Here is a 25,831-nt window from a genome sequence, read left to right as displayed (position 1 = left end):
ATAGTGGTGCCATTCCTTGTTCTGTCACACAGTGGAAAAAAGCCAAGGTAGACCGTATCCGTCTGATAACTGCAAGGTTAGAAAAGAGAGACAATGACACAGACACAAGAATGTAAAGTATGTGTGCTGAGGTTTTGGTCTATGGGAGAGTAAAATACTTTGACACATGATAGTGACAAAGCTGATGACAAGAAAGGAAAATGGGGGAGTGAAAAAACTAAAATCCAACATTTTTTTTTACATCCCAATGCTATGCTTATGCTTAGCTTAACTAATTTAAATTCATCAATGGTTTGAAGTTATTTTTTATACAATTAAATCACATTATTAAGCATACGGGGGTGAAAGAATGAGGCACTCAATAACAGCTGTGTGTGTGGTGTCTGTCTGCATAAAGCACCACTTGCTTGTCATAAGTGAGGTTAAATAAAGGTCATTTGGTTCCATGACATTGGCATGTCACTGATAGAATTACAGGACGTGTCCTGTACAATATGTAAAGGACACTCATGCATTTCTTTTTGTGAAGGTAAGAGGTTTCTATCTGCAGACACTGTTTTCTTCTTCTCTGGCCTCCTATCTATATTAAAGAACATTTTAACGGCAATAAGAAACCACAGTAAAGTTTATCCTCGAACGGGTATGAAACTACTCTGAAACTACCCCAGGTCAATATAGCATACTATTGTTCTTTGACAGTGAAGCTGTTGAAAGTCTGGTTCTTTTCTTTAAATACAGGTTGTAAAAGTAAAACAAGCTCTCAAAAATAACATTTACAGTCGCAGGACATCATTACAGTTCGTACAGAACTAAGAAAGAAGGCATTTTCTGCCCCGTCTTCATGGACTAGATTATAGAAGCTCTTTCGATCGATTTCACTTGCAGACTTTAAAAGACATACAAATGACCTTGTGAAATCATCACTGGGAACTATTTCCTGTTTTTGATATGACTGTGTAAACATTAGACAATTCTTTGCTCTTTTTATGTTTTGTTTTTTTTATTGTTGTAATTTTAATATGTTGTCTCTCTTGTATTTGAGACATTGAGTCTCAGTGGGACTACCTAATAAATAAAGGTTAAATAAATAATGTCAACTACTTGTTTTGGAGACATAATGTTTTAAAGCATGGCATAAACCAAAATGTTTATAAAATATTTATGTTATGTGTTGATTTTTGGAGAGCAAAATTTAAATTTCAAATCCCTCAGGAGCTCTCCGAAGGTGAACAAATCCTCCTTAAAAGCCCAAAAAAGTAGAAGCTGTATCTAAAAGTTGTAAAAGCTATAAAACTGATCAACTGTCCCACAACTAACCCAACTCGGCCAGTGCTACTAGTTATTACTAGTCTACTACTAGTCATTTCTTTCGATATAATGGAACAAGTTAAATAGTTTCATTGTATTTGACAAAGGTCATCTTGAGAAGACACACTGAACAGTGGACACACACGTGCGCCTCTGTTATGGTGGTATTTGAGGGTGTTTTTCCATAAACAGAGAAAGAAAGGTGTGAGGACATGTAAGCTTACGTAATAGTTAGAAGTCAGACCTAGAAATGTGTGTAATAATAATCCTTACACATAATTATCCTTACAATGATATCATTATAATGATATCATAACAATAACAATAAAAGCCAAACAATAACAATAAAAATGATAAAGCCCTTCAAAATAAAGTCACAACATGGTTTATACACAAACAGAAAGTCATTCAGATTTACTAGTTGGTGGCCATGTGAGAGTCCTGTGTGTTTAGACAGTTAGATTTAATCCCAGCCAGAGTAAGAAATAAAAAGTGAGGAACATAACCTGACTGGCTCCTAAACATATGTCCATCATTTTCCTCATTCATCTTTTAGTCATGCTAACACTACGGGCTAAGATGAGACACTAGAATATGACAGAAACCTATCATGGTGCGGACCGAGGTGCAGATGAGCAGCTGAATCAACACTTTGCTCCAAACTACCTCACTGTATCAACTAAAAGTTGAGGGAGAATTCTCTCCTGCTGATCTCACTCTCTCTCTCTCTCTTTCTCTCTCCCTCTCTGTCTGTGTGTGTGTTTTGCTGGGCTCGTCAGTCAGGTGTCACAACACAGCAGAGTGAGTGAGGATCCCAGTCAAAGGCAATCAAATGGCAGGATAAGTGCTGTATTACTAATGAGAGACTTGGTCCCTGTTTTATGCACCCAGACGTGGCATGTTTTATGAGTAGCAATGTTTTAGTGAAGTTGGAGAGAACTTAAACAACATTAAGTTTAGAAATAAATGGTTAGTTTATTGGAAATGTTATGAGCAGCTTGCTTAGACTGACATGAAGGTGGAAAGTTAAAAAAAAAAGCAAATACAAGTAGGTAGTAGCTGGTCCTGAGACAAACTGTAATCACCACCAGGGGGAAGCAAAACACAAGAGGTCGCCAAAGGAGATTTACTTCATATCAACAGGGAATTAAGTTCATGCTGAAGTGGCAAAAACTGCAGTTCAACACAGATTCTTGTGATTAAAAAGTCAAATTTTAGAGGATTCAAAAGCATATTTACTCACTGTAAAAAGGCCTTTGTATGGTTTAACCATTCATAACAAAACTGAGAAAGGTGGTTTATTTATTTATTATATTATCATCATCATTAGTAGTAGTAGTAGTAGTAGTATGTATGTATGAGGCCACCTCTGGCTTCATTTCATGGCTCAACAGTTTTCTCTGGTATCTACTGCCTACCGTTATATGCTAGTAAGTCACTCTGAGAGTAGTTCAGATAGTTAAGCATACTGTAACTCAAATTTGTGTATAAAATGTGGCATGTATAAGACTAATGCAGACATAACGCAGTGGAGTTCCATCAGGAAAAGTAAGGCAAGCGTTACTTGCCTTATCACATTTAGAAATAAAGCTCCTTGCCTGTTTACATCCATCCGTTACATTATTGCCATCTGTATGGTGTATCCATCTCCTGTTAACAATGGCTTGAACTGGGCAAGCTGAGAGGCCAGCAGCTTTTTTCTGTTTTTTGCACATTTGCATCGTCGATAAACCTCTGCCATGTTAAACAGATGGGGGGGAATCATCTCTGGATACCTTTCAGTGGTCCTCGACACTGACATAGCTTTGACAGGCACGATTTGCTCGTCTTGGTTCAGGTGTCCATTGTTCTTGTGGTGTTATCATTTGGAGGATTAAAGGTGAAAGCTTTTGCATCTTGAAGAGCTTTGCCTTCTGACGTGAGATTTTGTAAAAGTGTCACTATTAACCCACAAGAATACATTTCCATAAATCTAAACAGGTACATTTGTTACCTAAACCTAACCAAACTATAACTGAAAACAGAAAGTGGAGAACAAAGATAAAACAATATGAGATTTTTGCCTTTGCAAGAAGTTAATTAATAGAGGCAGAAGATTTCATTTTCAAGAAGTCATCTAAAGTCATTTAAGGTCCTTGAATAATATATCTGTCATTAAAGGAGCCTTTGCCACTGTAGCTTAAAGCCATGTAATGATTTCGTGTTAATGATGCAACTGATCTTGCCTGATCTGCACTTCTCGTTTCAAAGTATCTACAACCTCAGAGTACACCGTTGTTTTCAGAGATCATAACATAGGTATATGGTATAATGTGTGTTACAATGAAAGGATTAATAAATAATATTAGCATCACACTTAGCATAGATTTGATTAGTGCATAACTCTAACGTACAGATAGAACAAGCATTATTGTAGCATTTGATGTTAAGCTGCCAGTTTCATTCACTATGGGGTCACTTCAATGCAGACAAAGTTTCTTCTGTCTGCGCAGTCCCTGATCATCCACGTGCAGTTTGTGTCAAACTTGGACAAAGTCCCACAGTGTTCCCAGTTGGACGGACAGTCCGGCAGCATATCTTTGGGACCTGGTTTGTCTCCATTTAACCAAAACCATTTTCCTCCCAGGAAGCGCAAGCCAATCCAAGCCTGCGAAACACAGGACAAAACTGGGAGAGTCAGTCCTGGCTGTGGAAGTGTTGGTATAAGAGATTTGTATTTGCAAATTAAGCCGGACACAAATACTCATTACCGAGGCTTTAGTGAAGCCTTTCCTGAAATGAATATTGATCCTTTTTTTTAATTTAACCCCCCCCTTTTTTCCCATGCAGTTGTTTTGTACAGTATAGATTTTAAACACATTGGACAAGAAAGAGCATCTCCACAGCACAGCCTGGAATTTATGCCTTAAAGCACTGAACTAGTAGAAAGACTAAAGCCACTTGAACGTGAACTCCTCTGGTGTTTAATGCAGAATCTATGAACAAGTGATGCATTTAGAAGAACATCTATAATTCAAAAATAATAAACTCAAACCTCATCAGTGGTTGCTCTGTAGATCCTGTCTCTGACATAGTTGTACTGAGAGACATCGGTCAGGCTCAGGAGGTCGTACGTACAGCCAGCACATGATGTTTTCATCTCTCTGCAGTGAATCAAGGCGTCCTCCCATGTCTTGTTCTCATTCACCACCACCAGGTTGTCAACAAAACAAAAAGGGTAAAACTTTTCAGAGCAAGCATAGCCTACCCAGCCTCTGGCAAAAGCATGCAAAGAGCCACAGTCTGCAGTGAGTGGCTGTCCTGGTGCCCAGTTTCTGTAGCTAGATCCTAAACTACCCGTCCAGTTCCAGGTCTTGCCTCCCACTCGATACAGTCCAATCCAGCCCCGTTTGTCAACATCACCTGAGTTTACCTGGGTGACAGTGGCTAGGTAACCATAGTTTTTCATACAGTACTTTACAGCGTCATACCAACTGAGCATAACACTGTAGTACTGGATTACATCACCTCGGGAACAGTAGACATTATTGATACTTGAACATTGTGCACTGTACCACATGAGGTCATCTCCTACAGCTGCACAGTAGTCCGGCTGTGCAGAGGCCCATTTGCTGGTATGTGAGAGGTCATCACCTGAGACACCTTCACCTGTTCTGAAATCAACACAACAATCATCTCAAAATCAGCAACTCAGTTTTGTCATATTTACATAAACAGACATGGATATTGACATAAAGGTCATTGCAAAAAAGATACTCACCTTAGATTTATAGACTTCCAGACTGAGTCATCTTCAGGATCTCTGAGTAGACCAATCCAAATGTATGGGATATTCATTTGGACCAAAAATGGTATAATAACATTCATATTTATCATGTCCAAAGTAGCCAAGTCAACATGATGTGTCTGGCAGAATAGTCTTGCTTGTATCCAGTTCCTTTTCCCAATAAAAATTTGTGTGTCACGTTTAATGTTTCCTTTTAAGCCACAGGCAGCAATGAGTACGAGGCAAAGTGCCAGTTCAAAGTTGCTTTTCCCCATATCTGTTCCTATTTGGACAACAAGCCACACAGATCAGTTTTCAGAGATTTTATTTGCTGTCAGTCAGTTTATGATGTGATCCGTGGCTGCTGAACAGCAATCACCCTGCTTTTATAGCAATCAGCTATGTGATCAGTGCCACCTACACACACCTCAACATCCAGCTTACCAATAGGAACTCTGCACAATTTCAAATACAATTCAAATGGCCCTGTTGTTGTACTCTCCTGTTGTCACCTTTGACTTTGTTCTTAAAGATGCTCTCCTACTCTACTGTGACACTACATGTTTTTTTTTTTATATTTATTGAAATAGTTTGGGAAAACTCTTCCTTTCTCTCTAATTGGGAAACTAATTGCATCTGTTTGAGAATGTCTAATTTCTTTCTTAATAAGTGTGCAATCCAGTTAACTCCCACTACTACTAATAAGTGAGGTTTTAACAACAGCTCGATCATATTCAGTCTCGTATGGAGCTTGAAACAGAGTTAATCTTAGTTCAATCTTAACCCTGTATCCCTAGCATTACCCACTGCTAAAACCCCCACCAAATCTGGTATATATTTATACGATATTTGCATGAATGGGGGTCTTCTGCTTCTTTCAAGCAGTTACAAAGGAAATAGGGATTGCAAAGTAACAGCTTATCCCTGCTACCTGCAGGTAACGTCAGGTATAAATTAATTTTGAGACTATAATAGAGAGTAGCATGTAGAAAAATATGTTAAAATCCCACCTGACGCTCTTTTGTCTGCAGGCGTCTCCTCTTCTGCTAAGCGGGAAAATTACTTTGGAGAATGTATTCCAGACAACATTTGGGAGAACTGCCTTGAAAACATACAAGAACGCTTTCCATTGTCTCATTCAGTTTAAATTCATTCCCAGGCTTCATTACATTGTCAGGGGATGTAGCTCAGTGCTAGAGTGCACGTCTGAGGTCCTGGGTTCAATCCCCAGCATCTCCAGGTTTTTATACCATCAAGCTTATGAGCTACAGCTCAAAACTTCTACTGAATTTCCTGGAGGAATCCACCCGAGGGATTAATAAAGTTTCATCTAATCTAATCTACTCCGAGTTGCTGTATAATATGTATCGAAATGTGTCCAGAGTTTTGGACTATCCCACAAAATCAAGCTTTTTTTGGCTGAGATATGTACCCTAATGTATGAGGTCACTAAGACACTGTTTAGACCAGAACCTTTTTTTTTTTGATCACTCATGGTGTTTCTGAGACTTTCAGAAACGTTTTCTGTCATATTCTCTTTTAGCAGGCAATAAATAAATAGATAATAAATAGACTGCCCACTCAACCTGACAAATACACTCCATCTAAAAAAGATAAGACACGCTGGGGATGACAAGAGATGTACCTGGAAAGACTGCTGAGTGAGTGAGATTCTACATTGGACTTATTTGTGGATGTGAGAGGGATTTTTATTTTCTTTCTTTTCTGCCTCCACATCAATCTTTCCCTAAAGTTTTCATAAAATGTAGGTGTGTCTAACAAAGGATCAGACCTTTCTTTCTACAAGAAAAACCATGACAGTAAAAGTGGCCTGATCTCATTTGCTCCTTGTGAAAGAAAATGGGAATCGTAAAAAAACAAATTTTAAGTAAGCACATAAAGTGGACCCAAATGCAGCCATGTGTGCTGGAGTAAAAGGCTCTGATGCTCTGTGTTTTAAAGCCCCAAAGAGATTTCCTGCATTCAAATCCAGCCAGTCCCTGGGCTTAGTTGGCAAATTAAGGTTAGGTAAATGTCTGAATTTGAATCTTATTCAATGTGACAGGCTACTGACCTCTGTCTCTTTCACGAGTCTTAGTTATTGGTCCAAATGACTGAAGTGCAGAAGAATATGATGAAATGATAAATGAAGATATCAGCAGAAGGCAAAAGAGCAAAGGACTTTCAAACTGGATCTGTTAAAATAAAACCTTTGGTATGGTCGGCCGTTCTGAAATATTTAACTGACTCAGGATAATGAGCCAAACATGTGAAGGGAAAATCCATCAGTTATCATCATAAAGCTTCATAATTCATAATGCGGGTCAGCTGTGGACTGCCTTTCTTAATTTTGAATATAAACAGAGAAGAGAAGACAGTACAGTCTAATACTCTAAAACCATCTGCATTGTTGAAGCCGGATTGATATAAAAGTTCACTTTAACTAGAACCAAGACTGCAAATGAAAGTGATGTGCAGTTATAGGTAGAAAAATCAGATTTTATACAACAATTTGTATTTGTTGTATAAAAATGTGGAATTTTTCATAGATTCAACTACAGAAATGGGAGCACATGTTGCGCCGGATATTGTGATGTCTAATCGCATTACTGACTCGTAGTTGCACCAGGGTCTTGTTCTAAAGTGAATACAAGAAGGTCTGGCCAGCACAACATTATAGAAGGGAAAAAAATCTGTTGGTAAGATAATAAACTATAGACTTCTGTAGTCTGTACAGACTACAGAAGAAAATCAAGCCTACATCTACAACAAATGTCTTAGACATAGACATCCAGATATCTCATTAAACACAACGAAAGGCCGTATCAAACTTAGTTTTTTATCTAACTTATCTTCTTAGGTTTTTCTGGGCCTGGATTCTACAAAAAACATGGTCATAGAATGATTTTTTGATATATTGATTAGGAGTTAGAGCACCTAACCTGCTCCTCTAATAACCAATGACCCAAGATTACATAGTGACCCACAGAGCGAATCAAACAGCACAATATGGAGAAAATAAATCAGTAAGGGCTGGATTAAAGTGCACTCAGCTTTTATTTTTAACATCAGTGTGTCTCATGAAAAGTGTGAGCAGCTGCAGCAAGATATATGTAAAGAAACATACAAATATATTTAATATATGAAAAAATTAAACGGCAAAGTAGAATGCATAGACGGCAAATAACCACATACACACAAAGCATAAAGAGTGATACACCCTGAGCTGTAAAAACTTAAAGCAACTCTGCTCTGTGCTGTCTTTATGGAAAAAGCAACATATAAATATAGATGCTCACTTCATTCAATAAACTCCAGTACATCAACATCTTCAGTGTACTTTTAATTTATTAGCATATGGAAATTATGTTGACTAAGAGTTTTTATTCACAGTCATTCTTTGATGATCAGCTTTTCCTCAGAGTAAGTGCTTCCCTCAAGTGGACAAACTGAAAGTGCAGGTATCGAACCTACTGTTAAAAGCACATGCAGTTCCTGCATTAGTGAGCAGCCCATTGTCAGGCTGAAAGCCTTCAAAAGCAGGCATAAAAGTGTAAAACATACCGTCTTAATGGAGCAGAGAGAGAAAAATGTCAGTGCCATGTAGTAAAACATGGCACCGACTGGCTACAATGCACCGTCATTTCTTTCCTTTTCCTTCAACCTGCGGCTGAGATGAAAACATGTTTACAGATTCAAAATCAGCAAGTGATACTAAATTACTTTTAATCACCATTTCAAGTTTAAGTGGCCTGTATGTTTATTATAATTAGATTTTAATGATCGTGTGATTGTAATGATTTTTTTCCATAGTCTTTGATAATTAGCGTCACTTATGAAAAAAAATCACATCGTCCATTCAATAAGTAATCAGAATTGGTACAGGTGATTTTTGTGACGTTGCACTGCACAAATGTGGAATTATAATATTTCCAAAATAAAACAGCTATAAAATACCAGTGTTGTTTTTCAAGCTAAGAGAACGACTTATTTAGATGTAAATGAGCTCATTGTTCTTTGTCTGCCTGATTTTCCTTTTCTCTACACACATACATACACTAATTTTAAGTAAGTAAGCAAGATTTATTTGGCTTGTGGTCACGAATAATTTAAAGCGTGAGAAGAAATTATTCAAAGCATCTAAATTGAATAGGTCAAAGTGTAGGAACAGATTGTCTCGTCATATCTATGAGCACTTTCAGCTTCTCTTCCTCTTTTTAACCAACAGAACAAAGGACTAAAGTATTGATTTTAAACATTTGCAACAGCATTATCTCCAGACCTTGGCTCAGTCCAGCTCTCACTTTAGTTAGCCTGGTAACAAAATAGAAACAGTTTGTGTATCTATTTTCAGTCTGTCACATCCTGACTTTATTTCTTCTTTTGTTCCGTTGATACGATAGTGGTCATATCATCTTCGGTTTCTTCCCCACCTAAAAGCACAGACACATTGTATATTAATTGTCAGTCTATTTATTCTTCTCAGTCATTTCTTGTGCTAATAAATTTATCCATTACTCACCGAAGCATTCCTGGAAGGACTCAGATTTGACCAGGAAGGTGTATAACAAAGCTGCCACTAACAGGATGCCAAAGAATCCCCCAAGAATACAGCCAATGAGAAGGACGTTGGTTGCACCAGTATCTAGGCATAAAGTAAAAATAAAAACAAAATGAGTGCAAAACAGGACACCGCCATGTAAAGGAAACTACATGCTGTCTCAACTACACAGGCTTTTCGCGGTCTCTGCAGATTGAGCCAGCCTTGTTGCATCGTGTTTAAGAGAGGTCTCACCTTTCAGAGGGTATCATTCTTTTTCTCCTTATCAGAGGAGAAAAAGATCACTATATCTAAGATTATAACTGTATCTGGATCCTATGTATCCAAGTCATGTCATGAACAGATATGATGAAGAAGGCTTTCAGTTTTAAGGCATTCCTCAGAGATGAGCACCTCCCTGTAGTTTGTGTGCTTAGAAATGTTCAAAAATCTCGTTGCCCATTTGTAGATGAGCTGGATGATGTAACCAGAGCAGCCCTAGTCTCGGCGGGCAACGTTGTCCTGTTTTCATGTTTCATGTTAAAAATAGTTTCAGCCTAGTTTTAGTATGGTAGAAACCTGAATGAATTGCAAATATAATATTTACATAAATTTAGAAATTAGACTTGCACCTGATTATGTACTCTGTGTTTGTGTGTGTGTGTGTGTGTGTGTGTAGTTAACTGAAAAGGCTGAAAAGACGCATTGCTTATTACACTTTCACTTTGTCACAAAGTGCGTCCTGCTTCGAGGTAGGTAAAACTATATGCTCTCTATCTCCTCTTTTCTGCCTCACTCAGTCCTCTACTTCCTGGAGAGAAAATGAACACTGACAAAAAACAAACAAACCACTGAATAAAAAGCTAAAGGGCTAAAATGACTGTACATTAATGAAATGCTGCCAAATTGAAGTTAAGAATCTCATATTGAAGAAACAATTTGAGTTTTAGTGGTTTATCTGCAAAAAAATGATCACTTAAACTTGTTGCCATAAGATGTAAAAGCTGCAATGCCCATTGTCTGTGGAAAGTCACTAAGCTCAGGGTGTCCTCTTGACAGTACAGCAGGACTCAATAGACTGCAAACATTTTGTTGGGCACAGTGGTCTCAGACTTAGTGTCCCCCACAGAGAATTGACAGGTCTTAGTGTGTAATGTTGAGGTCCTACAATTAAGAGAGAAAACCCAAAAGTCAGATGATCCCCTCTGAGAAAGAACTAGGAGATGATGGGGAGGAATAACTGGTAACTGGTAAGAAACTACAGGAAACGCTCAAAGAGGGGCAACCATCAGATTAAACTGCAACTACTGAAAGGTACAAATAAAGCGACTTGGACCTGAACCCAAGAGACTACTGGATTGAATTAAACTGAAGACATGCAACGTTAGGCAATGCACTTAGTTTTACTGTATTTCAATACTTCACCATAAACATGCAGGACGGCAGAGAGCGCTCTCGGGTTGCTCAGCTGCTGACAAACTACTCTTGTGCCGTTGTGGGGCAAGGCAGTTCCCAGGAGGGTCCACGTAGCCAGCGACTCTCCATTCTTCATTTCACAACGTCCATAGACAGCCTGAGGACGGGGACAGAGGAGAGAAAGGAGACTGAATAAGGGAAGAAGGCATTTTCATAGGGTGATTGATGGTGGTCAATTTACAATGTCAACACAATCTTAACACACGTAAGACAATAATACTATAAAATGATCCTGGGTCGTTTGATGGGGATGAGTTTAAAATGCACCATAGTGCAAACATGTTAAACTCATGATTGAATGTCCTTACAATGACCACTTACAATGAAAAAAATGAATATGCAGACACGCTTAGAATATATAAATCCACAGCACAGTTCTCTGTGAGGGCTGCTGTAGCCTTATTGTAAATGTGACTTGGTTCTACTTTGGTTTCCTAGAAAAGCTTTGTCATATTTGTTCCTCGATGTGCACATCCTGTTTCTCCTTCTTCAGAAAGACTGCCTGTAACATGTAATCTAATAGCAGCTGTTTCCTCATAGAAAAAAAGAACAAGTCAGAAAACAACAGTCACATGGTCACTCCCTCCCTCACCTGGGGGATGTCTTCCACGTGGCCACCGGGGCAGGTGAGGCTGTAGTTGTGATTACTCCCATACAAGGTAAACGTGAGGTTCGGATGCGCTTCGGGCACGCCACAGTGAAACACTGCAGGGTCTCCCACACCCACTGAGATGTTAGATGGTTGTGTGCTGTACTTGAGAGCACCAGTGCTTGGAGCTTTGGTGGTGGTGCTAGCAGTACTCAAAGTTATGTTTTGAGCTGGAGCAGTGATTGGGTGATCAATGCATGCGTGTGTGAGAGAGAGAGAGAAGGAAGAAAAAGGATCAGGTAAAAAGTAAAAAGTTGCAATTTAACAAATGCACTTCTAACCCAAATATATCAGCAATTTATATTTGGTAAAACTAAAGAGTAAAAAAATTGTTATAGAAAGTAAATAACATCAAAGTTATAAATAAATACAAAACAAATATCCACCCACAGAGTCACACCTCCTCTCCTAAATGTATATCTAGCCTAATGACTGGAGTGAATTGGATGGAAAGATTTGCAACAATGGAATGAGGAAGCGTGAGAGAGGAATGTCTCAGTGACTGCAAAGTATATTTTGGAAGTCATGGATGTGGTTGGTTTACCTGAGGAAGGTGTGCTGATCTGGAGCACAGTCAGAAACAAGCACATCAGAGAAAGTGCCCTTCTGCTCCTCATTTCTCCGTCCATCTTTTCTTCACTCTAGTTCCAGTTAGTAACCTGCAAACAACAAAAACTTCATAAAACATAAAAGAAGTTCAGTGAATGCAAAACCAGGTTATACGGGTGCCTGTGTGTGGGAGTGTGTAGATAACCAGTTATTTATGCAACCATTCTTTTCATGGGTGTAGTGCAGCTGTAGATGAACACTGTTCTAGAATTAGATATAGCAAATTGAGAGTGTTGACAACAACATAGTTTTAAACATACTATAAATTAAACATACACGCAATCTAATATGCTGCTCTATGTCACCTGAGCAAATGACATACTTTTTTTCATTTTAGAAAACATATGAATTTCAAATGAAATTACTTACACTGACCACAAAACGAACTGGAATTTCCCAACCAGCTCTACAGAAAGCTTCCTTATTTGAAGATTGTTTGACGGCGCCTCTTTAAAAAGAAAATCCTATTTATTGCACAGATGTGGTCCTAGGACGCAGAGACACTGGAGACTGGCCGCTGTGACGAACATCTGCGCCCACTGTCCATAACAGTGTCACTGTCCGCACACTGCTTACCCTTTGCTGCTTCACTTCTTTCTGCCTCTCTCCATCCGCTCACTTCAGAAGTTCAGGACAACAGGGCACTTTTAGGAATGTGGAAGACTTCCTTATGTGCAAGCTGGATTGATAAAAACAAGTAACAAACAGGTTATGCAGGCCCAGCCTGAACCGATTATAGCTGGGTCAGACGTCAGGTTCGCGCGCACACACAAACAAATGTGTTAAACCTGTCTTCTTTGTTCACCCTTCAATCAGTGATGCTTCTCTTTGAATGGTTTAAAAAAGGCACAAGGGACAAAGTTCATGGTAAATGATCGTGACCTGCCAGAAATGCCTTGCTTCTGTTAGAGGGTTTTCTTCATTTTTACATTTTGGTGTTTGGCTGGATGGAAAAAATAAAGGAGGGGCATTTGTTTTCAAAGTTGTCATATTTTCATTAATAACAGAAATGGAAGTTGAACTAGTGAACCACAAGTTCCTCATCTGCCAGCTTTTAAAAAAAAATCTTGAAAAAAAGTGAATAATAAGTTACAAATAAATGATTATTTACTGTAATTTATTTATGAATGGGTTTCACAAATGTTATTAAATTAGTTTAAGGCCAAAATAAAACCATTCTGTCTTCTGTTTTGTTGTTTTTTCACCTGACTTTAAATTGTCACATTTTTGGCGATGAGTCGTAACGGAGGATGGGTGAGAGATCGCTGAGCCCTCCCACTGTCTGCATCTCAAGTTCATGCAGAGGTCTCGATGCAACTCTACAGAGCAGAATGCAGAAATGTGTAGCTGGCGTCTACTGTATCAGCTGTAACCCCAAGATTTCAAAGCTGTGTGGAAATATTGCGCATTGATGTGGAGATGATGATCGCAGTGCTGCTGCTCCTGACTGTGAAGTCAGGTAAGAAGATTATTTATCAATTAAGTTTTAAGATAACATAAAAGCTTGGAATGGAATAAAACTTCTTTTGATTGCAATTCTAGGCTTTTTTTAAGTATACTTAGTAATTATCTGTTATGTCTACACTGCATGGGGCTGCTTTTACTTTGTAAGAGCCAAAGAGTGAATGTGGAACATGAGGATAGAAAATAACACAGTTGTTAAGATGACTGTACCTGCTGAAGCAATGATGCATCAAACAGGAATAAATAAAAAGATGAGACAATGAGTAGAGGGATTATATTATTCTGAAAGCAGGTACTTTCCAAATTTTTACAACCCAACCATCTTTTTTTCTTCAAAGTTTCACTTTAATGTTTTGGACTTTCAGTTGCTAACGTGTAGCAGAGGAAGAGTTAAATGCTGAAACAGTTAAAATGCTGTTTAACTGTTTCAGGATGTGTGATTTTCAGCGACTGCAGACACTCAAATTCAAAAAAGTACTCAGTGGGATTTTCCTCTTTGAAAGTTAAAAGGCAACAAATGAGCAAGAAAAAACATTGATGAGGATGAGAACAGCAATATTATTCTCCTTAAATTTTATCGGAACCGATTGTAATCCATCAAATATGAAAAGCTTGGTAGAGAGCTGCCAGAAGAATATTATCTGATAGCAATTAGACAGTCACGTCACAAAAAGGAAACACACACAACCTCTACTTGCTCTCTTAAAGGAACCTACTTACTTTCCTATTCTGTACCCAAAACACGTGCCCAGTTTTCAGTGTGGCAGTTCACATGCACATTTGAAAGTATTTGCATTACACGCACTGCTGGCAATCATGTAATCGGGTAATTTCCCCTGATTAACTGACTGTTTTAGTATCTGTCAGGTCAATGTTTGGTTATTTGTTTCAGTCTGAAAAGCCAAACCAAAATTATGACAAGGAAAAGCTGCAGTTAGTGGAGGCCGAATAAGAGTGAACAGCAGAGTGATCTTCACCTTCTTGTTGTTGCCTTGTTTTGACAACTTCACTTCCTCATTTTTTTTTGTAAGAAGTAAAAAACACACTGTTTAGCGGTTTACTTCAATTTCCCCTTTACGTCTTGTCTTTGAATTCTCCATAATAATAAAAGAAACTAACAAAATATGTTCTGTCGTGTTTCATCACCTGTCAGCAGGAACTGTGAGTGCTGCTCGGTCAGTGACATTTGAAAACCCAGATCTTTGTGCTATAAAGGGATCATCTGTGACTTTTAGGTGCGTATACAACTACACAGCTGGGGAAACTGTTAGAACGACTGGATGGTACAAGGGACATTTAGAAAATGGTGTCTGGAAACGAGTTGAGCTTTCACACCTTCTGTCGTATCGCCATCGTTATGAATATCTTGGTGACCAGCGGCACAACTGCAGCCTGGCAGTTCATGACCTGCAGGTTAATGACACTGGATATTACTACTTCCACTTTGGCACGGATACGATAGGAATGCGTAGTAAAACTTCTGTGCATCTGACCGTCTCAGGTAAAGTGATTTTACATTAAACGTGCTCTCCAGACTTAATGTTTCCAGCCTCTTCTTCTTTTTAAAAAAATATATATTTAACTGACCCACATCCAGAGATGAGAGCCACAGTGCAGCCGGAGAGAGTGAGAGCTGGAGAAAAGGTGACTCTTGAATGTGTAACATCGTGCCAACTTGGAAGCACAATCTGGTTCAAAGATGGACATCCAATGACAAAAACATTGTTGTGGGCGCAGGCAGAAGACACTGGGAAATATTCATGTACTGTCAAGGGGCATGAGGCAGTGCAATCACACCCTGCTGCTCTGGATGTTCAGTGTAAGTAGATGAAGATAATATTAATTCTTGCAAGCTGAGTTTTTACTCATACAACACAAAGTGCAACCAGTGACTTTGTTTAATGCAGATTCTCCACTGAACGTGTCTGCTGAGGTGAGTCAGGCTGGCCTCCTGTCAGTGGGCAGCAATGTGAATCTTACCTGCAACAGCGCTGCTAACCCTGAAGCAGATAGTTACACCTGGTACAGCTCCAGCTCCAGGCTTCAGGTGGCCTCGGGCCAAGTGCTGTCTCTTCCCTCTTTGGAGGTGTCCCACAGTGGAGTCTATCTCTGCCGGGCCGGGAACAGTCTCGGAGAAAGCAACTCGACGGCGGTCCTGCTGGAAGTGGAAGAAACAAAGAGTGAGTCTGTCAGGCGAGTGGGCATAACCTATTGTTCAAATGATGCAAATTATTAGTAGATATTTCATAAAATTGTTAAGAAATCCAATCTAGTGGCTCAAAAAAATTTGCATTTATTTTAAAATTTTTGCAGAGGAAACTATGCAGGCTTGTTCATTTGTCATTTTCTTCTACTTTTCTTAACAGTTGATCGTGTTATCCTCCTTTTTGGTATTGGAGTCAAAGTGGTTTTGATGCTTTTCCTTACACTGATTATTATCTGGGTTCGGTAAGTGAATCATATCAACTACTCCTAATTTAGTAGCAGTTGGATGATTTTGAATGTTTTTGTGCTGTGTTTGCAAACGTCTCTCGTTTCCTTGTTAAAGGAAGGGGTGGTGTAATCCTGCTGGGGACAGTGAGGTGAGAAGGATGACACGTTGGATTCGGGTCTGTTTGAAATATTGATTCAAACTGATTATAACCATCTCTCACAAAATGTCTAATGTTGTCCTTTTATGTTTCAGATGGACAGCAATTATTATGAAAATGTGACAATGTGAAATGGGTAAAAATAACCCAGAAAACAAGAATCCACACATACTATTATCATTTGCTAAATGTTGTCAGTACAAAAGCAGTAGACTTTAAAGCAAGTTTTAGAGATAGGAAACATTTTATGAAAGTTTGACCTTATTCAACCTTGAAGAAGAGATCAGAGGTCTAAAGTAACATGATATTTAGAATATCGATATACAGCAGGTAAAACTTGTATATAATATAATATAATATAATATAATATAATATAATATAATATAATATAATATAATATAATATAATATAATATAATATAATATAATATATTACAGGTCAGAGTTCACAACGACCGACAGTCTCGGTCGTGTCCTTGGGCAAGACACTTCACCTGCCGCCTGCTGGTGATGGCCAGAGGGGCCGATGGCGCGATATGGCAGCCTCGCTTCTGTCAGTCTGCCCCAGGGCAGCTGTGGCTACAACTGTAGCTCGCCTCCACCAGTGTGTGAATGTGAGAGTGAATGAATAGTGGAATTGTAAAGTGCTTTGAGGGCCCTGAAAAGCGCTATATAAATGCAATCCATTATTATTATTATTATTATTATTATTATTATTATTATTATTATTATTATTATTATTATTATTATTATAGGGGCAGCACGGTGGTTAGCACTGTTGCCACACAGCAAGAAGGTCCTGAGTTCAATTCAACCATCAGTCCGGGGTCTTTCTGTGTGGAGTTTGCATGTTCTCTCCGTGTTTGCGTGGGTTCTCCCCGGGTACTCCGGCTTCCTCCCGCAGTCCAAAGACATGCAGTTAGTCGGGATAGGTTAATTGATTAATCTAAATTGCCCATAGGCGTGAATCTGAGTGCAAATGGTTGTCTGTGTTTCTATGTGTTGGCCCTGAGACAGACTGGTGACCTGTCCAGTGTGTACCCTGCCTCTCGCCCTATGACAGCTGGGATAGGCTCCAGCGCCCCCCATGACCCTGGAAAGGATAAGCAGAAGCGAATGGATGGATGGATAATATAATATTTAAGTATTGACTATGTCAACAAGTAAATATACTTCCAAAGGTGCTAAACTGATCAAATCCACACATTATGCAATATTTTGTGCAAAAACCTTTGTTGGTGACTACAGCTCAAAATGCCTCCTATATAAAGAGAAATTATTTGCATGCATTGCTCAGTCGTGATTCTTCCACACAAACAGTCCTGATGGTTCAGTGGACCCTTTCTGTGAACTCTGACCTTTAGTTCTTTCCATAGATTTTCACTTGGGTTCAGGTCAGCTGATTGGCTGGATCATTTTAGCAGCTTTATTTTCTTCCTCTGAAACCAACTGAGAGCTTCCTTTGCTGTGTGTTCGGGATCATTGTCTTGCTGAAACGTCCACCTTCGTTTCATCTTCATCATCCTGGCAGCAGATACATTTTTTTCATTCATCCTTCCTTCAGTTATATTAAACGTGTTGGCATGGTGTTGTTGGGGAGATATATGTAGTGCCTTTTAAACATGGTGTGTTTTTTGGCATCTAAAGAGTTTTTCAATTTTGGTCTTGGCATTGCTTTCTAATTACTGATAGATTTCCTCTGGTGCCATGACTTTCCACATCTTTTTGCATCTCCCTTTTTTCCTGGGTTCAATACTTTTTCCCTGTGTCATTTCCCATTATTACACCTAATTTGTGGACATCTGTGGTTTAATTTACTTGCATGTGTGGATTGGATGGGTTATTACTGACATCTGGTGAGAATTTCATGTCAATAGCACCTTTAGAGATATATTTACTTAGAAAGTTGGTGACATGATAAATACTTATTTTACCTGCTGAATCAGTCCTTATGTGCCCAAATGTTGTCAGTAAGAACAATGGCAATATAAATGTAGTAGTAAATAGCTCTATATAGCGTTAGTCACTTTTACCTTGGAGGAGAGGTCAGCGGTCATGTGACATGAAATTTAAAATCTTCATACAGTACTTTCTATATGTTGCCAATACGCACCACACTTGATGGTCTTATAGTCTCTAAGTTATAAGGATTTTTATCTTTGTCCAATAAATGATTAACTTGACCTAGACGACCTTGGTGGATGTAAGCCAAATTTTAATGGATCGTTAACGTGACCTCACTCTATGTTCCTACAAAGTTTTATCGGAATCAATTCAGATTTTTAGCTGACAGACAGAATGACAAGCACAGAAAACATAACAGGTTTATGCAGAAAGAAAGAAGAAGAAGAAAAAGCTGAGCTGCAAGGTTGCCTTCGTTAATACTGGATCATTGTTCAAATTCACAGTGAAGGGAGGGAGAAAATATAAATGTTTAATTCAACAATTGAGGCCCACAAGCCTTAGTGTGAATAGGAATTCTCCTGGGTGAAACTGAGAGGACATGTGATCACTTTAAGTCTTCCTTCACACCAGTGTGTTATGTTAGCCACATTGCTGATGCGTGAACATATGGCTTTCATTGGTTACAACAGTTTCTGCTCCCCCTTGAGTTTACAATAAGCATGTGCATTCTCTTCTGCTCACAGGTCACATGACACTGTCGATCTCATAGTCTTTTCTGTTGCTAGAACTGTGGTTAATGTTTTAAAATGTTCAATGTTAATTGTAACAGAAGCTTGGATAAATATTTGCTGCCATATAACTGTATAAAGATTATTGTGTAAAACTTGTTGCCTTTTGATCTGCTTCTGGCTCTTCTTTTTTTTTTAACAATTTTTTTTAAATTTCCAAGTTCAGTTTGACTTTGAAAAAGGTCAGAAGTCTGAGTTTTGTATGTTTTGGTCCCACTGCAGTTTGCTGGATGCTTTTCAGTATAAATTTCAGCTCGTGAGCATTTAATGAAATTATGAGTTGGCACTGACAGCACAATACATGCTCTACAGATCACATGAAAACATCAAATGGCTGCAAAAATGTGTCATAAATGCAACTTATTACAGCTAAGGGTCACATGTGCAAAACTGTCTCTTTGGATAGTTGTTAATGAAACACTTTATTGTTTATTAAAACAACTTTGCACGTCACACCTCACTTTAATATGGCAAATCAAACAAAAGCAAAATCCTAAAATAGTGCACTTTTTAGATGTCCGGGTGTTAGAGTCACTGTCCTCTTGGTTTTCATCCTCTCCCACTTCTCCTCACGCTCTGCTCAGTATCTGCTGGAGGCTTATCGCTCTCAGGAGTTTACTCAAAGCCACACAAACAGGATCCAGTTGGACTTGCCAGCAGCACTTAATTGGGTTATCATCTTCGCAGTCATCATCACTGGCAGGCCTTCAGTAATAACTTCTTCAATGTTTTCTCTTTCTGGACATTGCTTGTACATTACCCGGTGCACTTTGTGCTGTGTGGTTACAACCCTGTGTCAGGAAGTGTTAGCGAGATCTCCGGATGTCGCCTGTAGTCGTGTTATGCAATGAACCGTGGAGGATATTTAAATTCACATCTGTTACTGCAACACTCCAACAAATTGAAGCGAATAACATAAAATAATAAAATAAAATACAAATAAAATAAACTTAAAAACAGTAATAAATACATTTGAGGTCATATGAAGGGGTGACATTTGTTTCCTATCTTCTTTCTTTTGGAATAAAACCTTTTCTTAGAGATGCATCACTTCATCCTCGACTCAGTACTAGGCTTAATCCTAAAGAAGAAATGCATTTAAACTAATGGAAAACAAGCGGGTGAAATACATTCTGACGGTGCTCCATTGTTTGCTTTTTTCTGAAAAGGAAACGAAAGCTCAGGTCAGTGCTTTGAAATCTGTCGCATCCTGCTTGCTTGAATGAACATTGATGTTTATCACATGAGCTGCACATGCTCACAGCTGGTGAGAACTGGTGCCAAAATTTGATTACCACTTTAGACTTCAGCCCTAGTGTAATAATCATTTAAAGTTAATGCGATGTGGTCTTACTTTGGGGAAAGTGATGTTAGTAACCACACAGGAGGAGCTGAAGAAAAATATTTGCTCTGTGTGTGTGTTAGAGAAATGTACAGATCTGTTGTTGGTGCATGTGCTGCACTGTGGGTAAGATTCTAGGTAGAATAAAGCCTGATTTCACTGACTCTTTAAGGTTCTGACGCAGTTGCAGTGAGCACATATGACTGATGTCTGGATGACTTCTGTCTCCTGAAAGCAAAAAGAACAAAACATTTTAAGAATAAAGACATTGTCACTGCAATCTAAAGTCACTTTTCATGTTATATAATGAACTAAATTCATTAATTCATCCTTTCAGTCATATTTAAACCTACTGTTTAAGTAATAACTATTTTGGTTCCTTAAATGATCAAAGTTAGTAACCAATCAATCTACCTCAGAGATTTAATTAGACTCAACTAGACTTCTAAAAAGGTATTTGATATATGAAATTAAAATTAACAGCAATCATTATATACTGTATATTCAAACTTCGGGCCATAACATTTTTATGCATCGGTGATGACTCAGCAGACAATATTTTTTAAAAATATATGATTATTTAAGAGAGACCCAAGTCTTGAAAATGAAAATGTGCACATATTTAACTGAATCATTTTCAGTGTTATAGTTACAGTATTATGTAGAAACGCTCTGATATATGAAATTAAAATTTCACAGGACTCATTATATAAATTCAAACTTTCTATCATAAAATTTTTATCCAAATCTGAGATGGTCGAGCCGAAATCTCGTGTTGACTTGAGATAGAATGACCCAAGATAATTGATTGATTTATCTTTTTGGTCATATTTAAACCTAACCTTTAAGTAAGAACTCATTTGCTTAAATGATCCACGCCAGTAACCAATGACTCTAACTTAAGCAATGACCACTCTCATTTGATTTTAATGAAATTATTTTACACATATTGTGCACAAGCCCAGCTACAGGGACTGTGAAGTGAATTATGATGAAAGTTACTGGTTGTAAAACAAACAAAGGCCCACCTTATGACACAGATGGCTATGACAACAATAACCAGAAGGATTCCAATGAACACTCCAGCAATCACCCCTTTTCTTTTTCCAGAGAGGGGTGGGATCACAGCTGCAGTTGACAACAAAATACACATTAGTAACACTTAATGTTTGAAAAAAATGGATATAATGATATTGTGGTGGTAAAGTTTGGCTTTATGTGATGTTTGACACCGTATGCAGGGAAAGGTCTTAATATTATATTAAGACCTGCCTCTTCATACACCTACCTCTGGAGCCTCTGGGCGTTATACTGAAAGTCTGAGATCCATGTCTGTTTCGTGCCACACAGCAGTGCTGCCCAGATTCCTCAGTGGTGATGTTGGCACTGCTGGATGTCTGGCTGCTTCCTGTGGGTGTAGCTACAGTTCGTCTGCCTTGATGAAAGCTTTTGTCTGCGTCACTGAGACATGCTGCACCCTGGTACCAGATGTATGTGTGCACGGGCGGGTTAGCATCACTGCTGCAGGTCAGAGTCATGGGGAGCTCGTAATCTAGCTGTCCAGCAGGTGACACTGAGACGGTTGTGTTTCGAGGAGCATCTAGAAGGAGGCATTAAAGTACATTAAAGATGAGTTAAATCTTCAAGTGAGTTTGATTCAATTCAAATCAGTTTTATTTATATAACACCAAATCACAATAACAGTTGCCTCAAGGCGCTTTATATTGTAAGGTAAAGGCCCTACAATAATACAGAGGAAACAGAGGAAATAAAAACTCTGTAAGAGCACTGCTTGTATCCCTGTTACAAAAGGTTAACCCAGGCTTAATGCGGAAGTTTCTTACTTTTAGAATTTCTCTAGAAAGAGTTAAAATGCTTTGCCAGCAGCACATATTTTAAGCTTGAAATTTTTCTTTCTGCTCTTTGGAGTTCTGTGTGTCAAAACAAGCTTAATAAATAAACAGATGAATGACCTTGTATATAAATGTTGATCTGATTTTTACATTTATAACAAAAGCTTGACTTACACTGCACATCAACTGGTAGTATGGTTGAGTTATGCACTTTGGCTCCAGTTTGCATCTGACAGTAGTAGCTGCCAGAGTCATCTGATTTAACTTCAGTAATATTCCACACCTGTCCAGTGTGTGTTACGCTGTTACTTGTGCTCTTGTGCCAAGTCACATTGGCCTGTGGCTTTGCAGGGCTGCAGCAGGCCAAACGTAAGGTTGCACCCTCTGTGATGCCCCTGGATGGACTTGCTAAGGCAGTGACTGCACTGGGGGAGTCTGAAGGGAAAAAAACCCAGAAACAGACAAAGCACATATGTGGTGAGATTATTATTTCATATATTCAAATGGAAAAAACAATCGTGAATTACAAAAAGCTAAAAGTCAACAACTTTTAGCTTTCTGCAGAGCAAAACACTATCCTAATAGTTAACTAGTTCATTTTTGTTAATGAGGACAGTATTCAAGGAACAAGCTCTGCAGCTGAAAAACAAAGCCAAAGTAAAAAAAAAAACAACAGTTCCTCTAACGGCAACTGGAGGCTGACTCTAAAAGTGAGTCAGTCTCCATAGGTGCACATGTAAAAATGCGCAATTAGAGCAGAAGGAAGTACACTTACAGCCTGGTATGTGTAGTCTTTAGGTACCCGTCCAACAATGCAACAACCAAAATACCACATTTGAGTCTAAAAAAAGTGGTTGGTAAGCCAATGGGTGGAGTGATTTATATACCATTTGTACATGCCTATTTTCTATTTAAAGGTAGGTGGAAACCACTATGAATGCTTTCTATTCCATTGTTTTTTGGGCCATATCACTATTACATGTGATATTATGTATGTACTATGGGAGGCCTCTCCTTTAATTTCTTTATAGATCCACAGAAGACCACCAGTTTTAAAGTACAGGACTCTGATGCTCTCACATGCATACAGAACCAGACAAGCTATACCAAGACATAGAGCTGAGAGGCTCATATTAAAGCACACACACAGGGAATGTGTTTTCATTTAATGCTAAACACTATTATTCCACAATGTCTTAACATAGTCATATAGCTATTTGCTGTCATTTGTCACACCAGCTTTATGTAAGACAGACAAACTCAACTCGATTGCCTCTCAACAGATTATAATATCTTTTTCTCCCAAGCTCTGCAAATATTAACCCGTCTTTAATATTTAGCTCTAAGAGTAATTTGACTGCAACCTCAAAAGCATCAAAGGTTATGAAAAAGAGTCTTACATCAAGATTACTTAAACCCAACAAGTCGTCGGTTTCACTTCAGCTTCTCATAAATAGCACAAAATGTCAGACAAAGGGTTGCACAAAGGAAACTGTTACTGAATATTGCAATGGTGCTAGAAAAAGCAACGAGCTTTGCTAAGCAGTCATTTAAGAAATACAGTAAAGTAAACTGTAAACGCTGCTAGCTTTAGGTTTGGCTTTAGGTTACTGGACAGTAAATGCTGGTCTCTGACTGCGCTGTACTGTGTTTCTAACAACAGGGAATCACACACAGATCCATTCATCAAGAAAACAAAATAAGAAACAGAGCAAACAGAGATGTATTCTGTGACAAGGAAGTTGAGCAACTTTCAGAGAAGTTTTTTTTATCTTACTTACAGAGAAGTTGACCAACACATAGCAAAAGAAAGAGAAAGACAGACAAAACCACAATGCACATAGAAAATAATAAGAAGGGATGTGTGGTTTGTCTTTAATGGTTTGCCAGGTCATACTGATGTGACTCATCCAGGCTATAAAATGATTATGACAACAGGAGGAAACTCATAAAAATAGATATAAAATAATGTATCTTTTCTTGCGTACTTTGCAAATCTATAAAAGCTTTTGAATGATGGGGGGACGATGCGTTTGCTGATTGCACAGTATCATTGTTAGCGATGAGAATGATATTTTTACTCGTTTAAGGTTCACACCTGCCACCAGGAGCTGTACGCCGGCCTGCTCTGGCATCTTCTCTGTGGAGTGGTTGGTGATGAGGTAAAACACGTAGGTCCCGCTGTCTGACTGCCTTAGATCAGTAATCCTCAGAGAGCAGACCTTGCTTCCTGGTTCTCCCAGGTACTGCACCCTGTTCTGGTAGGATGGATCTGGGAAGATGTGATCACTGTGGTACACGTATCTAACACAGACAGAGGGACAAGCACACAGACTTAGACACCTGTGCTCTTTACTTCCACCCTCGTGTGTGTTTCTGTGACTTCAATACATCATTGTTACCTTGCCGTAATACACCGGCTGTCTTCAAGGCACCACATCTCAGACAAAACCATGTACTTTTGTCCTCCTTCACCTCCTCCACCCTAACAGATACACAGAGCTTTTTTTAATCAGTGGATACAGTAAAGTGGAAAATTTTCAATTAACTTGACTGTATCTGTTCAAACCACACCCAAAACATCACCTGTAAGCTTAGCATAAAAACTAATTTTGGCTAGTTTTTATCAAAGAACTGACACTTGTTTTTATTCTGACTGCAGTTTTTGGCTCTTCATGCACAGTATAACTGCTAACAATGCCTTCTTTATTGAAATACCTGAGCAGAGGGCCACCCCTCTTCCCTGGTTTCATTGGAGGTCTGCGGGTAGTCATAGGAACACGGGATGTCTATGGAAGAACCAATCACAGCACAGATGGGACCAGATGGGAGATGAACTGACCAATCACCAGCAAGAATGCCTGTAATACCAACAAAAAAAACCCCTAAATTCTAACCATCACTGTCTTTGCGTTAAGCTCGGATCTCAGCATGACTGCTGCAGCGCTTTTATATATGTACCTACCTTTAAGAGAGAGTGTGACCAAGAGCCAGCAGCTCTGAGCCATGCCTCCATGCATCTTCTGCCTTCTTTGCTGTCTGTTTAGCTGTGGTGCTCTGATCTTCCCAACCTTCTTTGCCTTCACTCTCACAAGGCGTCCTCTTCTAGTCTTTGGGTAATTCAGTGCAGTTGTATGTGTAAGTCAAATGTTCCAGGTTCCCTTTTATACTATCTGCCAACGAGGAACTGGGACCGTGACTAGGCTTTCATGTCAGTAAAGAGAACTTGGTGTGTGTTTGTGTGTGAGAGAGAGGGTGCCGGCTGGTGGATACTGCATGCATCTGCTGACTCAGTGACATTGAGGTCAACAAGTTCAATATAATATACAAAATAACAGCTGACAGTGTTTGTCTCAGTGAGCTTGTGTTTATATGTCGGTGCGTTGAGCTACGGCAGGTCTGTAGGGGTCCCGAGAGAGCCCTCGCGCGCGGTTTGTCCACTCAGAAACGTGTGCTGACGTCACTCGTGCCCCTCTCTTGTGCGCAGATGACCGCTCGCAGGACGACCACAGCACACACACACACAGAGCGACGAAACTAA

General features: G+C 38.9%; 3 protein-coding genes across 6 annotated transcripts; 1 reads left to right on the top strand and 2 right to left on the bottom strand.

Moving 5' to 3' along the window:
• Nucleotides 1-8,095: 8,095 nt before the first annotated feature.
• On the bottom strand, nt 8,096-13,034 carry LOC146377372 (uncharacterized). 2 transcript variants are annotated; one of them, XM_084945084.1, is made up of 6 exons: nt 12,718-13,034; nt 12,284-12,414; nt 11,683-11,909; nt 11,040-11,187; nt 9,597-9,719; nt 8,096-9,507 (listed from the first exon to the last, which is right to left on the bottom strand). In XM_084945084.1, exons 2-6 carry the CDS (start codon nt 12,366-12,368, stop codon nt 9,446-9,448), a joined length of 645 nt encoding a protein of 214 aa, XP_084801210.1. In that variant the 5' UTR covers nt 12,369-12,414; nt 12,718-13,034; the 3' UTR covers nt 8,096-9,445. The 2 variants fall into 2 exon arrangements, with proteins under 2 accessions (XP_084801210.1, XP_084801209.1); XM_084945083.1 differs by having other exon boundaries at nt 12,284-12,398; nt 12,718-13,032.
• A 618-nt stretch (nt 13,035-13,652) lies between these two features.
• Nucleotides 13,653-16,727, top strand: LOC146377371 (cell adhesion molecule CEACAM6-like). Of its 2 annotated transcripts, XM_084944775.1 has the most exons (7): nt 13,653-13,807; nt 14,966-15,313; nt 15,410-15,631; nt 15,720-15,992; nt 16,179-16,260; nt 16,361-16,394; nt 16,499-16,727. In XM_084944775.1, the coding sequence occupies exons 1-7, from the start codon at nt 13,768-13,770 to the stop codon at nt 16,532-16,534; spliced, it is 1,035 nt and encodes a 344-aa protein (XP_084800901.1). In that variant the 5' UTR covers nt 13,653-13,767; the 3' UTR covers nt 16,535-16,727. The 2 variants fall into 2 exon arrangements, with proteins under 2 accessions (XP_084800901.1, XP_084800900.1); XM_084944774.1 differs by lacking the exon at nt 16,499-16,727 and having other exon boundaries at nt 16,361-16,486.
• Nucleotides 16,728-19,498: 2,771 nt separating this feature from the next.
• LOC146377370 (lachesin) lies at nt 19,499-25,793 on the bottom strand. Of its 2 annotated transcripts, XM_084943334.1 has the most exons (9): nt 25,256-25,793; nt 25,009-25,151; nt 24,693-24,775; nt 24,389-24,594; nt 22,465-22,725; nt 21,726-22,037; nt 21,466-21,565; nt 20,602-20,665; nt 19,499-20,256 (listed from the first exon to the last, which is right to left on the bottom strand). In XM_084943334.1, exons 1-8 carry the CDS (start codon nt 25,308-25,310, stop codon nt 20,605-20,607), a joined length of 1,221 nt encoding a protein of 406 aa, XP_084799460.1. In that variant the 5' UTR covers nt 25,311-25,793; the 3' UTR covers nt 19,499-20,256; nt 20,602-20,604. The 2 variants fall into 2 exon arrangements, with proteins under 2 accessions (XP_084799460.1, XP_084799459.1); XM_084943333.1 differs by having other exon boundaries at nt 19,499-20,665.
• Nucleotides 25,794-25,831: the final 38 nt, after the last annotated feature.

The sequence above is a fragment of the Perissodus microlepis genome, chromosome 11 (genome assembly GCF_051167445.1).
Source record: "Perissodus microlepis isolate ML-2025 ecotype Zambia chromosome 11, ASM5116744v1, whole genome shotgun sequence".
NCBI classification, from domain to species: Eukaryota; Metazoa; Chordata; class Actinopteri; order Cichliformes; family Cichlidae; genus Perissodus; species Perissodus microlepis.
This window is presented reverse-complemented; position numbering and strand designations above follow the sequence as displayed.

What these genes read in the sequence shown, in the direction of transcription:
- LOC146377370 (XM_084943333.1), bottom strand. Translation starts at nt 25,310, where the DNA reads ATGCATGGAGGCATGGCTCAGAGCTGCTGGCTCTTGGTCACACTCTCT. An exon ending in GGTCACACTCTCTCTTAAAG is followed by an intron (nt 25,152 to 25,255) that starts GTAGGTACATAT and finishes TTGGTATTACAG; the next exon opens with GCATTCTTGCTGGTGATTGG. An exon ending in AGGGGTGGCCCTCTGCTCAG is followed by an intron (nt 24,776 to 25,008) that starts GTATTTCAATAA and finishes TGTATCTGTTAG; the next exon opens with GGTGGAGGAGGTGAAGGAGG.
- LOC146377371 (XM_084944774.1), top strand. Translation starts at nt 13,768, where the DNA reads ATGATGATCGCAGTGCTGCTGCTCCTGACTGTGAAGTCAG. An exon ending in GCTCCTGACTGTGAAGTCAG is followed by an intron (nt 13,808 to 14,965) that starts GTAAGAAGATTA and finishes ATCACCTGTCAG; the next exon opens with CAGGAACTGTGAGTGCTGCT. An exon ending in TGTGCATCTGACCGTCTCAG is followed by an intron (nt 15,314 to 15,409) that starts GTAAAGTGATTT and finishes ACCCACATCCAG; the next exon opens with AGATGAGAGCCACAGTGCAG.
- LOC146377372 (XM_084945084.1), bottom strand. Translation starts at nt 12,368, where the DNA reads ATGGACGGAGAAATGAGGAGCAGAAGGGCACTTTCTCTGATGTGCTTG. An exon ending in ACGTGGAAGACATCCCCCAG is followed by an intron (nt 11,188 to 11,682) that starts GTGAGGGAGGGA and finishes CCCCGTCCTCAG; the next exon opens with GCTGTCTATGGACGTTGTGA. An exon ending in GTCCTTCCAGGAATGCTTCG is followed by an intron (nt 9,508 to 9,596) that starts GTGAGTAATGGA and finishes CTGTGCTTTTAG; the next exon opens with GTGGGGAAGAAACCGAAGAT.